Source organism: Trichosurus vulpecula, chromosome 2, assembly GCF_011100635.1.
Source record: "Trichosurus vulpecula isolate mTriVul1 chromosome 2, mTriVul1.pri, whole genome shotgun sequence".
Lineage (NCBI taxonomy): Eukaryota > Metazoa > Chordata > Mammalia > Diprotodontia > Phalangeridae > Trichosurus > Trichosurus vulpecula.
In genome coordinates, this window is record NC_050574.1 from 238789924 (window position 1) to 238803407 (window position 13484).

General features: G+C 36.4%; 1 protein-coding gene across 1 annotated transcript in view; it reads right to left on the reverse strand.

Annotated features, from left to right (window-relative positions):
* Nucleotides 1-13484, reverse strand: part of PDE1A (phosphodiesterase 1A) — a 367894-nt gene that overhangs the window by 85839 nt on the left and 268571 nt on the right. The window contains exon 7 of the mRNA XM_036746309.1: nucleotides 1783-1883. Within this exon, the coding sequence (XP_036602204.1) occupies nucleotides 1783-1883 (101 nt within the window). The remainder of the gene's footprint in view (nucleotides 1-1782; nucleotides 1884-13484) is intronic.

Below are 13484 nucleotides of genomic sequence, written 5' to 3' on the forward strand. Positions count from 1 at the left end.
TACGACAGATATCACATATCATTTCTTGCAAGGTAGTTGTAACAACTCATTTTTGTTCAGCTTTAAGTCACTGGCTGAATTGAGATGAGGGTAAGACAAGGGAACTTGGGGAAAGGACAAATGATTTCTTTAAATATTACATATATAGGATAACATTTTAATCTTAATAACTGGCAAATTGGTGCTATACTTTTTTGAAGTGTTCTACGTGCATTAAAACTCATTTGAGGCTCAGGTGTGAGATTGATAAAAGATGAATTATTATATTCACTTTACACTTTGGGAAATCAAGGCTCAGAGAAGCTTGCCATGGTCACACAGCTAGTAGGCATCACCGATGAAATTTGAACCTAAGATTATCTGATTCCAGTTTCAAAGTCTATACATGATGCCATATTGCCTCAATAATGAATCGACTCAGTCAGCAATTAAGCATTTATTAATCACCTACTATGTGCCAAGTTCTATGCTAGGGAAGGCAAAGAACAGAACCTTCTCTCAAAGATTTCACTAAACATAATATTGGCATTCATCAACCAGAACAGATTAGAATCTATAATATCAGTTCCCAAATGTTTCAAAATCACTCTACTATGCTCTGCGCAGGCCTCACGTAGAGTATTGTGTTCATTTCAAGGTGCCACATTTTAGGAGAGGAAGGTCATTTACAAACTGAAACATCTCCAGGCTCTAACCATGATGGTGAGGAGACTTGAATATTTGTCACATGACCATACATGAAAGAAACTATGGATCTCACAAGCTGGGAAACAGAAAATAAGATAGAAATGGTCCTTGTCTTAAACTGTCTAAAGAGGGATTTGAATTTTGCTGTTTGATCCCAGAAGGGAGAGCATAAATGTGGAAAATTAAATGGAGGTAGATGTCAATTCAATAAAAGAAGTAACTTCTTAGTAAATATGAGTATCCAAAAATGGAACATTCATCTCTTGGAGGTAGTACATTCCCTGACATTGGAGGTTTTCAAGTGGATACTTGGTGATTACTTGTCAAGGATACTGAAAAGGAAAGGAGTTGGTAAGGAGATAAGAAGTTAGTAATAGATAACCTATGAGATCTCTTCCAACTCTGTAATACCATGATTCTTTGAAATATGGAATTCAAGATAAGAATTCAAGATGGAATTCATTTTGGGGGGATGGGTTTAGTTTTGAGTTGGTTGAATTTCAGGTGATGGCAGAATAACCAAGTGGAAAGTCTCAGTTCATGGATGGAAATGTGAAATTGGAGCTCAAGAGAGGATCAGGAATAAGGAATCATCCATGGACAGGTAGGAGACTTTCCCTGAGTCTCTGTTTCACCCTTGTTTCAGTTCAGCCAGTGGTTTATCCTGCCCCCAAGCATAAGCATAGCTGGAGAAAGCAGAGCTAAAATTGGTTCATGTGCAGCCACCTGAAAGTTTACGTAGAGAAGAACATAGGACTGAGTACTAAACCTTAGAGAATGCCCACATTTAGGAGGCTAAGGGAAGAATAGGAATTAACCAAAGAGACTTAAACCAGGTAATAAAAGCACCACTCAACTTAACTAAATATACATTTACTATCAGATAAGAGGTAGCATGGCAAGGCTGATAAAAGACATGATTTCAAGTTTCCCACCTGCCATATGCTGGCTGTGTGATCCAGTATCAGATACTATGCTAAGTCTTGGGTATACAAAGGCAAAAACTTTACAGTCTCTTCTCTTCATTAGCTTCCATTTTGTGACCATGGGTGGGTAGGTGGGAGAGGGGTACTATTATTACTCTAATAGACTTACCTGGTCTGAATATGAAAGTTGTTGGTGGTCCCCGTATGCTCATAATCATGGATAGCAGCTGCAAAGACCATTGCTAAAATTTCCAGTTCATTGAGCCAGTGCTTGTAAATAAAAGCAACATTCAATTATCTTTTGGGTAATGAAATAGTCATCGATAAACAAATATAAGGACATATTTTATTGTGTTATAGAACATACAGGTATCTCCTGATTTTTAATGGACTTTTCTCTTTTCCTATCCTGGGTCCATAAAACAAATATATTGGATTCTCCAAGGTATTAGATATTACTGAGAGAAATGAGAGCTAGCTGTCTTGGAAGCCTTTAATTCAGCTACCACTTACTGAACTGGACACCATGTTGTAGCTAAAATATTAAACCCTCGCTGCTTTTTTAATTCAAGCATTAGCCACATTTTTTTTTATCAAATCCATTTCATTTCATTGGATTCCACCAATAAATCAAACCTTGGGATCATAATCACATTTTATTGCAAAACTCTCTGAAGATTTTATAGCAAGATGACAGTCTCTTGGTTCTTTATTTTAAAAAAAATCTACTTGGCTCTACAATTACAATATATTGGGGAGTTTCTCTGACTTTCAGATAATATGCTAAAATATGGAAATATATTTTGCTTATTTCTCCAATCAATAGAATAAACAGGAAGACAGTGTGATGTAACAGACTGACAGAGAAGCAATAGACTCAATCAGTCAACAATAAGTCAGTCAATATACATTTATTAAGTGCCTACTATGTGCTGGAAGCAGTGCTAAATGCTAGGGATATAAAAAGAGGTGAAGAGAGTTCTTGCCTTTAAGGAGCCCACAATCTAAAGAGAAAGACAACAAGCAAACATATATGTATAAAAAAGCTGTATGCAGGATAAATAGCGAATAATTAAAAGAGGGAAGGTACTAGAATTAAGAGAATTGATTAAGAATTAGAAGGCTTCCTGTAGAAGATATACAAAGGAAGACCTGTTTTCATAGACATGGCCAATGTGGAAATTTGTATTGCTTGACTATGAGTATGTTATAAGGGTTTGGTTTGTTTTTTCAGTGGAAAACAGAAGTTAGAGGAAGAGAAATAAATGCTAATGAATTAAAATGTGTATTATTCATATATGTATACATATAAATATACATGTATGCATATACATATATTTGTAGGAAAGAGTTCTGATTGATAGATCAGCAGGATTTACCATTTGACAGCTGTATTACATTGGAGAAGTAATTTCTTTGCTCTGGATTTCAGTTTTCTCATCTACAAAATGGAACTAGTAATACTTGCTCTCAGTAGCTCATAGCGTTGTTGGGAACAGCTAATGAAATTATGTATATGAAAGTTCCCTATAAATTGTAATTATGCCCATTAAGATTAATATTATTATACATATTAAGTTTCATATTAATATCAAAAGTAAAAAAAATTCACATTGTTGGACCACCAGTACTCCAACTATAAAACCAACAAGGCATATGCACACAAATACATATATATGCATATATACACACATACATACATATACATACATATATTGACATGTATGGTAATTTTGTATATTGATATTTATGGTAATATAGGACTGACTTACTAGAGAAGCTCCAAGATTGATTGTAGAGCAAAAATATCTCAAAATGATTGAGCAAAGCAAGGCTTTTTATAATATTGGTGGAATAGGATCAAAGGAGGGGTGCATAATATCAAATGATGGGAGGTACAGTAGACAGATCAATGCCATTATAGAACTATTCCTGAAATTGTCATATTGTGAAATTAAAAATTGAATTTTAATTCTATTTAGTTAAGACTTAAACTAGATTTGGGTCACAATTCTATTCTTGTGATTCAGGTAACCTCAGGTCAGGATTCTGTTCTTGTGACTTTGTACCTCAGCCTTTGCCTTTTGACTTGTACCTCTGCCCTTGTAACTTTGCCCTTTACACTCATTCAAGAGAAACTTGCTTAACCTAAAGGCCAAGATGATTTAATCAAAGCTGTTGTGACAATTGCCATTTTCCCCACATTCCATGTCTTGTTTGTGATTGAGGGGGTTTCAGAAGGGGAGGTCCAAATGTTTTAATATGAAATGATGCTAGAAGATACTTTCTAGTCAATCAAAAGAAGACATACCTAAGCTGCTTCAGGTTTTGCTCTGTCATTTTGTTATTCCCTATAAAAGACTCTTTCAGCCCTCACTCAGGGTCAAACGGTCACTGAGATGCATTTGACCTTATTTATTGGCAATCGCTAGCCTTTCTAGTAAACCGACCATGTTTATCTCAGAATTCCTTTCATGACAATATTCAAAGGTGAACAACTGAGGCATAGCAATATCTGTGGGAGCTTCCACATTATTCAGAGAAAGGTAAAATATTAAAGGAAAAATAATTGTCCAAAGTTACACAAGAAAGTGATATAAGACTTTTATTTTTCTTTCTAGTGGGAAGGGCTTTCCCAAAGTCCTCCAGAACTACAATGCTTAAGCTACCCACAGCCCTTTGCACTAAGCTTTCAGAAGGACCTAGAATCTAGTGGACTTTGGGTCTTGATCCTATAATTTACCATTTTTGTGCTTCTAGAACACGAGCCATTAGGCAGGATGCCAGGAACGTTCTCATAGGCCAAGAACACGGATTCATCTGTTCCACTTCTCTGGCTATAGAGTATTCCTACCTTGATGTCCCGCTTGATACCTCGAACACAATGTGTATAAAATGGGATATCCTGCCCAGTCTATCCATCTTTTTAACTTCCCTATTTATGATACCACTTTTTGTCTGAAGTATCAGTTATGTTTGATTCTTCCCCCTTCTAGTGTGATTAGTCTGATATCTTTTAAATGAATATAGATTTCATTAGGGATGTTTTGTAGTCAACTGGGGACTGGGTACAATTAGTAAAATGTCATTTAAAAATAGGAACATTTGAGAAACTTTTCATTGAAAGAGAATTTTTATTTGAACTTAGGACTTCCTCCGTGACACTGGCAAACACCTCACGTGAGCATGTTTCCTTGTTTCATGTCATGGCTGAAGTTGATATTAAGTAGATTGCTGAACAAAGTTCTTTCCATGATTACATCTGTCATAGACTCAGATTGGAGTATTTGAAGATGATTTGTTTCTATTGATTTAAATGCTTTTTGGAAATAAACAAGCAATAGGCACAGAGGGATTCCCATATTCTCTGTACCTCTCAATAAAAATCCAGCTTTCCCACCTACAAACTGAATGACCTTAGGAAGTCACATAACATCTCTGAGGTTTGGTTTCCCCATCTATAAAATTAGGATTGGATTAGATATCCTATAAGGTACTTTGGCTAATTATGCAATTTATTTTTTCTTTGCTTCCCTAACACGTAGCATTATACCTTACACATTGTACAAAATCAATGTGAAAATAAATTAAACTGAATTCCAAGATATTTTACTTGTATCCATATTTGGTTTTGGTTGTCATATCTGCTCACAAGACCAGGGAATTAAATACTTGCTGGATGAAGCACTTTCTGGGTTTTCTCAGTCGCTTGCTGTAGCTGCTCTTTGGTATTGATTATTTTTTTCTACGAAATAGTGAGAGAGAGATTTTTATTTTTGTCCTTCCTATTTTTTGAGAGTCAAAAGCTTATTTCATCAGATTAGGTTGGAATAGCTATAATTGCATAAAATCCTTTTTTCTTTCCTCTCTTCTAATTTGGCATTAATTTTCATTGTGTTCTAGCTAGGCAATATCTGAAATAGAATTGATTCTCTTCCCTCTTTCATTTCTTCATCATGAATTTTTTTTCAATGTAGTCTCTGCTGAACTCTTTGGTACCCATATACTCATCGAAGTGTACACGCTTAAAGGTAGATGATGTTTGACTTAATTTGACAAGGTTATTGTTAGGTTATTTAGAAGATTTTCTTATTTCTTTGTACTTCCTGGCAGATATCCAACATAAACTGCAATTATCCTCATGGTAGTCTTTTTTTCTCATGCCCATCCTGAACACCACAGTCAAGATAACTCAAATGTCCCATGAAATAGTACTGCTTTTTTTCCTTTGGGCACATGATGAAACAAAATCTACCATTTCCTTTATTTGCTTACAAAAGGAAAAATAGTGATATTCCATTTCTTTGTAACTTACTTTTATCTTTTGGTTTCATTTACTGTAAGAATTTAGATATTGATGTGGTTCAGTTCCTTCAACTTACTGGTCACTGGACAAAAATTTATGTTGAGTTGTTGAGTACAAACAGTTAAACTAATGATTTTGGATGCTTAAGAACCCTGCAATTCTTCTGTCTCCTTTTACACCCACTTAAATCCACAGGATTGAAGACCATTTTATACATTTATCAATTTCCTAGATTTAAAAAAAGTACCAAGTGTTGAACGTTCAGGAGATAAGCCATTCTACTTAGCTAGGCTGGTCCTTGGACAGGAAGCCATAATCAAGTCACTAGCTTTGTAGGACCTGCCAGAACCTATGTACTACCAGCAAAACCATGGGTTCTCAAGGTACAGGGTTCATGTTTGTGCCATGATGAATCATTGGAGTAGAAACTAGAGTAGAAATTTAGTGGAGAATCAATCACCTCTAACTAGGCAGGAGAGTCAGAATTAGGGTAGAAATTTCCTTTGCTCAAATAACTTTCTATAAAGAAAATGGAAACAAATCATCAAACATATAAAATGAATGATAACAATGAATATTATTGAGCATGTTGTTAGGTTTGGGGCAAGCAATATGCCTCAGAATTCCTTAAAGATTTTCAAGCCTGCTTGTCTGAGGTTCTTTATTAGGAAACTAGATTTAGCAATGGAAGGGGCCAATCTATGTTACAGGAGAAAATGCTGGCTTTGGAGTGAAACACTTGGGTTCAAATCCTACTTCTAACCCTCACATTCAACTCACTACACTTCAGTCTTCTTATCTGTAAAATGATGGAGGCTGTGTTTGATAGTCTTTAAAGTCCTTTCCAGCTATAGATCTATGCTCATACACGTCATTTTACAGTTGAGAAAACCAAATCCCAGAGAGGGTAAGTATGTTGCTTTGGGCACACAGCTAATAAGTATCTAGAGCAGAACTTGAATCCAGAACTTGAACTCCTAAATATGAGTCCAGTATTCTGCCTGCTCTACCATGCCGCTTTTCATCAATAGGGTGGGACAAAAGCATTGAACTGGTCTATCTCAGAGGATAAAATGTTGTTGGTCTTTAGGGTGATTTGCATTTATCTTCATAATATAACAGTATTTATAATTTGTAATATATATATAAAACTTGTATATTATGGTCATATAATAATATATTATATATAATTTATAATATAATTGTATTTATAATTTGTATTTATCTTCCTGGTAAGAGCCAAGAAGGTGGGGATAACAGTGATCTATTATACTTAGAAATAGCCTAGAGAGGTAGCCAAATCTTGGTAAGCATGAATTACTTCTTAGTTTCTGGATGGCTAGTCATTATATTACATTTGCTTGCTTGCTAAGTTTGCTACTCTAGATTACTCCTTTAAAAATTTTTTTAGTACTTTCTTTGACTGGGCCTGGGTAAATACAATGTAATCAGCAGTGTGATATAAAACGATAGGTAGAGAAAGTAGGTCAGTTGTGCCCAGTCACACTGACACACCTGACCCATGCTCTATCCACACTTAGGGTAGTTCAGTGGAGAAAAACAAAACAAAGCAAAATAGTAAATTGGAAATCAGAGGACCTATCGAGGCTTACATCCTGGCTATTCCATTCCCTTGTTGCGTGACCCTAGGCAAGTTGTTTGTCCCCTCTGGTATCTGTAAAAGAAAGGTACATGGACCAGAAAACCTCTGAGGCTGAATTCAGCTCTAAATGAGCCCATGAACCTAGTAATTAAACGAAATGGGCACAACATTTTTTTTTCACAACAGCTGTCTTCCAAGAAAGCATCCTAGGTCTGCTGTTCACTACCTATGAAACCTTGGCCAACTCTCTTCACCTTTCTGGACCTCAGTTGCCTCGCCTGTAGAATGAATGGATTATGTTAGATGATTTCTAAGGTCCATTTCCAGTTCTAAATTCTCTGATCCTAGATGTGGTTTATAAACATTGAAATTTGGACAGGTGAAGATATTGAAAAGCATTTGCAGGAAAAGAGTTAACAGACTGCTGTGTGTAGCTACTCGGTATCATTGTCTGCAAATCAACCTAATGAAAATAAAAGAGAATGTGGCACTCTGTGTTCCTAGAACTCATCCTGGGACTGGATTTCAGTAGTTTCAAAGACCCCCTTTCCCCCACTGATTTTTGTTTTTGAAGTACAGTGCCTGAAAACAATGTGGTACCAACAATCCACCAGTGTGAGCTAATGGTAAAGGTCCTTGCCTTATGTCAATCATATTGAGACAATAGAGAACTGCACTGCATAAAATAAGCCATTTCATGGGCCATTGACTGTGAACATGATTAGCTAGGCATCTGAGTAGCACATCACTGTCACCTGTGCAGAGTCCACAAGTTAATAAAGTAGCAAAAGAAATGAGTGCTGGTGAAGACCCATCCATCTGTGTGTATGTTGTGCTACCAACTCCTGGGCCTGAAGATGTCATTCATGACACTAACAAATGGAAGAACAATGACTCCATTAAAGGCTGTTTCAGTCAATGAGACTAGGAGCTTTTTTGACATGACAGGCTGTATTAGTCATCGAAGAGAGACGTGAGATGCTCCATAAATGTCACACTGACAGTTACCTTGAAACTGCAAGCCATTAATTCTGGCAGTCAGGCAAATGACCTAAATCTTTTCATTGTCAAAACCCAAAGAGTTTCTTCTGAACAGAAGAGTCTCTTCTAGACTAATAATATTTCTACAGCATTTTCCACATCTCAACCCAGTTCATCTTCAACAATTCTTTATTAGATCACAGGTACTATGATATGCATTTGATAGAAAAGGAACTTGTACATACAAAGTTAAAGTGGCTTGGGATTGTTAAACATGTAATACGATAATGTAATAGAATATAATAATTTGATTAGAATAAATATAAGGATGCAAAGTAATTTGGAAAAACCTTTATAAAATAGTACAAAACAAAAAAAAACACAATAAGAAGAACATAGTACACATTATGGTAAATCAATAAATCGGTTGGCAAGCATTGATTTAGGAACTAGTATGTTCTGGACACACTATACTAAGCACAAAAAGATGAAAATGAAATTGTCTCCTGACCTAAAGGAGCTCACATTCTGATGAGGGAGATTTTAAAACTCGAAGGCATAGGAAGACTCTGGATTTTATTGAGTATGGGAAGTGATATAGTCAGACATGGATTTTAGGAAAATAATTTTAGAAATTGGATAGAGGATAAATTGGAATAGAGGAGTTGGGTCAAGGTGGCCAATTGGGAGGTTATTGCAATAGTATATAGGTGGGTGGCAATGGAAGCCTGAACTTAAGGGATGCCTATGTTAATGGAGAGAGGAGGAGGAATTCTAGTGTTGTTTTGAAGACAGAAATGACAAGATTTTGCAGCTGATTATACATATAGAGTAAGGGAGAGTAGGATTCAAAAGTAACATAAAGACTGCAAACTTCGGTGACTGGAAAGATCCTAGTGTTCTTGACAGAAAGACGGAAGCTCAAAAGAAGGAGGGTTTGGTTTCTTTCAGAGGAATAAATTCAACTCTTACTATTTTGAGTTTCAGATGATTACAGTTCAAAACATATATTATTAGTGCTGTTGGAGGTACTACCATCCTTCCAGTTACCCAGGGTCACAACATAAACATCAACCTGGACTGTTCGCTGTCAAGGGAGTGATGTCCTTAATTAACTCTTACTGTGACATATCTAATCTGGTTGTCATTCCTACCTAAATGCTATCTCTCTCTCATCTCTTTCTTTCTCTCTTCTCACATAACCAGTACCATAATTCAGGTCCTCATAAACTTTCACCTACAATATTATAACACACTCTGAATTAAGTCTCCTTGACCAGTCTCTTCATACTCTAATCCATCCTCTATAAAGCTGCTAAAGTGATTTTCGTAAAGCACAGTTCTGACCATGTTACTCAATTGCTCAAATAAATTCAGTGGCTCCCTAATATTTCTAGGATAAAATATGTTGTTGTTGTTCAATCATATCCAACTTTTTATAAACCAATTTGGGGTTTTCTTGGCAAAGATACTGGGGTGGTTTGCCATTTCCATCTCCATCTTATTTTCCAGATGAGGAAGCTGAGGCAAAAGGGGCTAAGTGACTTGCCCAGGGTCACACAGTTAGTTAGTGTCCAAGGACAGATCTAAATTCAGGAAGATGAGTCTTCTTTTCTCCAGGCCCAGCACTCTATCCACTGTGCCACCTACTTGCCCAGGACAAAATATAAATATTCCTATTTGGCATTTAAAGAATTCCATAACTTTTCCCTGACCAACCTTTCCGGTCTTATTATACATTACCATAACATCACATAGCCACCACCCTGTTTTAGGCCCTTATCAGCTCTTGTGTGTACTTCCTAATGCTTTTGCCTGCCTCAAGTCTCTCTCTTCAATCTGTCTTTTACACAGCTGCCAAACAGATTTTACTAATGTGCAAATCTTAACAAGTCACTCCAATATTCAATAAACCCCAGTGGTTCTATATTACCTCCTGTATCAAATATTGCTCTATTTGCTAGCATGTCCAGGGTGCAGTGTTATCAAAGGGAGTTAAGTGTTTATGAATGATCTGTATGATCATATGAGGAAAAGTGAATGGGAATAAATGGACAAGTCCTTCATAGGGACTTAGTATAACTTAAAGTAACTTAGTATAACTGAAAGTATTATTATATTTTAAGTTTTGAAATTAAATATAAATAGTTATTAAAGATGTTTAGTTATTTATACTGATGTTTAGGGCAAAGTTTCTAATGAAATATTTAACTGAAAAGTACAAAGATTTAGAACGGGGGCTGGACTCTGGCTCCTGTGACACCCCTACTTAATGTAGCCAACATTTGTTCTTCCTTTCCTATCTCTTCCACTATAATTTTCATTTTGCTACTCTCTTAAATGCATACCATTCACCCACATTCTGTGGAGGTACCAAACCCTTCCCACAGAGCTGATTTCTGCAATCGTTAAGTGAATTGGTAGGCAAGGCACTGATAGTTGCGCCATTGCAACTTTGGTCGCAAATTCAGCAACAAAGGTACACTTTCGACTTATAAAGATCAAGAAGAGGTTGTTTTCAGTTGGTCACTCTTCAATACATCATGATGGTCACATCAAAAACTGAGTAACCACCTCAGTCCTTACCAAGTCATCTCTGAGTTTGGGGATTGATCCCATAGGCAATCACTGGATAGTAGTACTTCCCACAGTGTTGAAGATCCTTGTTGCAACCTGGTGTGTGTGTGTGTGTGTGTGTGTGTGTGGTGTGTGTGTGTGGTGTGTGTGTGTGTGTACTTCATTATCATCATGCTCTTTAGGATTCAAGGTCAATTCAAGGTCAACACAACATGGTCCTGGGTTTCTGTACCACTGAAATTTCTTAATAATTCTCACTTCCAGGAGCAGGTAGGTGGCGCAGTGAGTAGGGCACCGGCCTCGGAGTCAGGAAGACCTGAGTTCAACTCCAGCCTCAGACACTTGACACACTTTCTAGCTGTGTGACCTTGGACTAATCACTTAACCCCAATTGTCCTGCCTCCCCCCCTCAAAAAAAAAAAAGATTACTAATTCTCACTTCCCTCCCATGCTTCCCTCAGGATATATATTTTTGTCATTTACCTAAAATGTTTTCTGGGAAAATTCAAGCTATGTAGTTTTGTTCAGAGTTCTGACTTCTTTTCTTCTTTTAAATTATCTAAATATTTCATGGGGGGAAGGGGAGAGTATGCTGGAGGCAGCTCAAACCCTCTCCTGAAAGCCTTTTGTTTAAGTAATTGTAAGCATTTTTAACCTTAGTAATTGGTGAATCTTATAGATCAGGTTCTGATAATTTTTCACCTGCAATACTTAATTAGGTCTTCTTGACCAGTTTCTTCATACTCTAATCCATCCTTTAAGAAGCTGCCAAAATGATTTTCCTAAAGCACAGTTCTGACCAAGCTACTCAAATTGTGCAAATAAATTCGGGGGCTTAAGGAATTTGATTTGTTGTTTTTTTAATGATTGTCTAGACTTAAGAAAGTGATGGAGGAAATGTTAATAGTGTAGATTAAAATTTAAAGTGTGTCATGCAACTACTTATTAAACCTTTACCAGCATTCTCCTACAATGCAAAGATGGAAAGATGGAAGAGAGAGAAACAGAGAGACAGGGACAGAGACAAACACAGAGACAGAGGCAGACACAAAGAGATACAGAGACAGAGAGACACACATAGAGACAGAGAGACAAAGAGAGACAGAGAGACACACACACACCAAGAACATATAGTACTTCTACAGAACTCTCTTCCCCATAGTCCTTCAGATGATCTCCAGACCTTGTTTGGTTTTGAAGTCAATAGAATATAATGTCCTTTTAAAAATTTATTTCATATCGTTGGACAGATGAAAAAAAGGAATTGAGAAAATGATCTCTTAGAAAGAAAAAAAAGACAGCATCATTTGGAACAAAACTATATAGCTTGAATTTTCCCAACTAACAGGAAACACTTTAGATAAATGACAAAAATTGGTTTGGTTTTGTTGAAAAGTAAAAGTTATCAAAACAGGAAACAGGGTGAAATCTGGCCTGCCTCTTGGCCTGAAATAACATCTTGTCGAAGGTCTGCTTATTATAATTAGAAAATTATAGAAGGATGTTTTATTTTTATTGATTTAAGTTCTAGCTCAGCATTACTCTATTCAAGAAAGCCTTTTTGATTCCTTTTGTTTTTACATCTCAGTCATTTCCGGCTACCTCAACCCACTCTCACGTCCCCAGGGAGCCTTCCTTTATAAAAAAAGAAAAACAGAAAAACAGCTTAGCCAGACTAAAGGACAAAATAACCCCATGTGACAGTATACCAGCGTTTTTCTTTCAATCATAAGACCCTAGAATTTAGAGCCGAAGAGTCCTCGAAAATCATCTAATCCAATCCTTTCATTTTACTGTTGAGGAAACGTGGCCCTGGGGAAATGTCCTAAGGTCACACAGGTAGCCTGTAGCAGAGATGAGACTGAAGTGAAGGTCTCCTAGATATCTTTATGCTGCACCACACAATCTCTCTGATTTGTCCTTGATGCACTTTACAATCTTTTTTTTTTTAACTGCCATGCATAGCTATTTGATTTTAGTCTTTTTTTCAAAGCCGTAGAAACTGGAAAGAAAATCGACACAAGTCTTCAAAGGAGCCTCTTAAAATGAAAACTATCAGCATTGTGGTACTCAAGATGGAGACCTTTGGAAGAGGTAAACATGGTATCTTTAGCCGCAATCCACAGTAACTTTATCTACTGTAAATAACAGTATTTGTAGCTGTCAAGAAGCAATTTATTTCCTCATGCTAATATGTCATGCATATCAAACCCAGGGAAAGAAAATCACTAAACGCATAGCTTTGACAATGAAGTCTTACTAAGTTTAAAAGTATTTTATCACTTCTAAAGGATATTCTTGCAAAGTTCAGAAGAAAGAGTTTAGTGTACTACATGAAAAAAATAGTAGTTTATGAAAACTGTTAACTTCTAAGGGTTTGAGCTACTACTTAAACTTGAGTCTA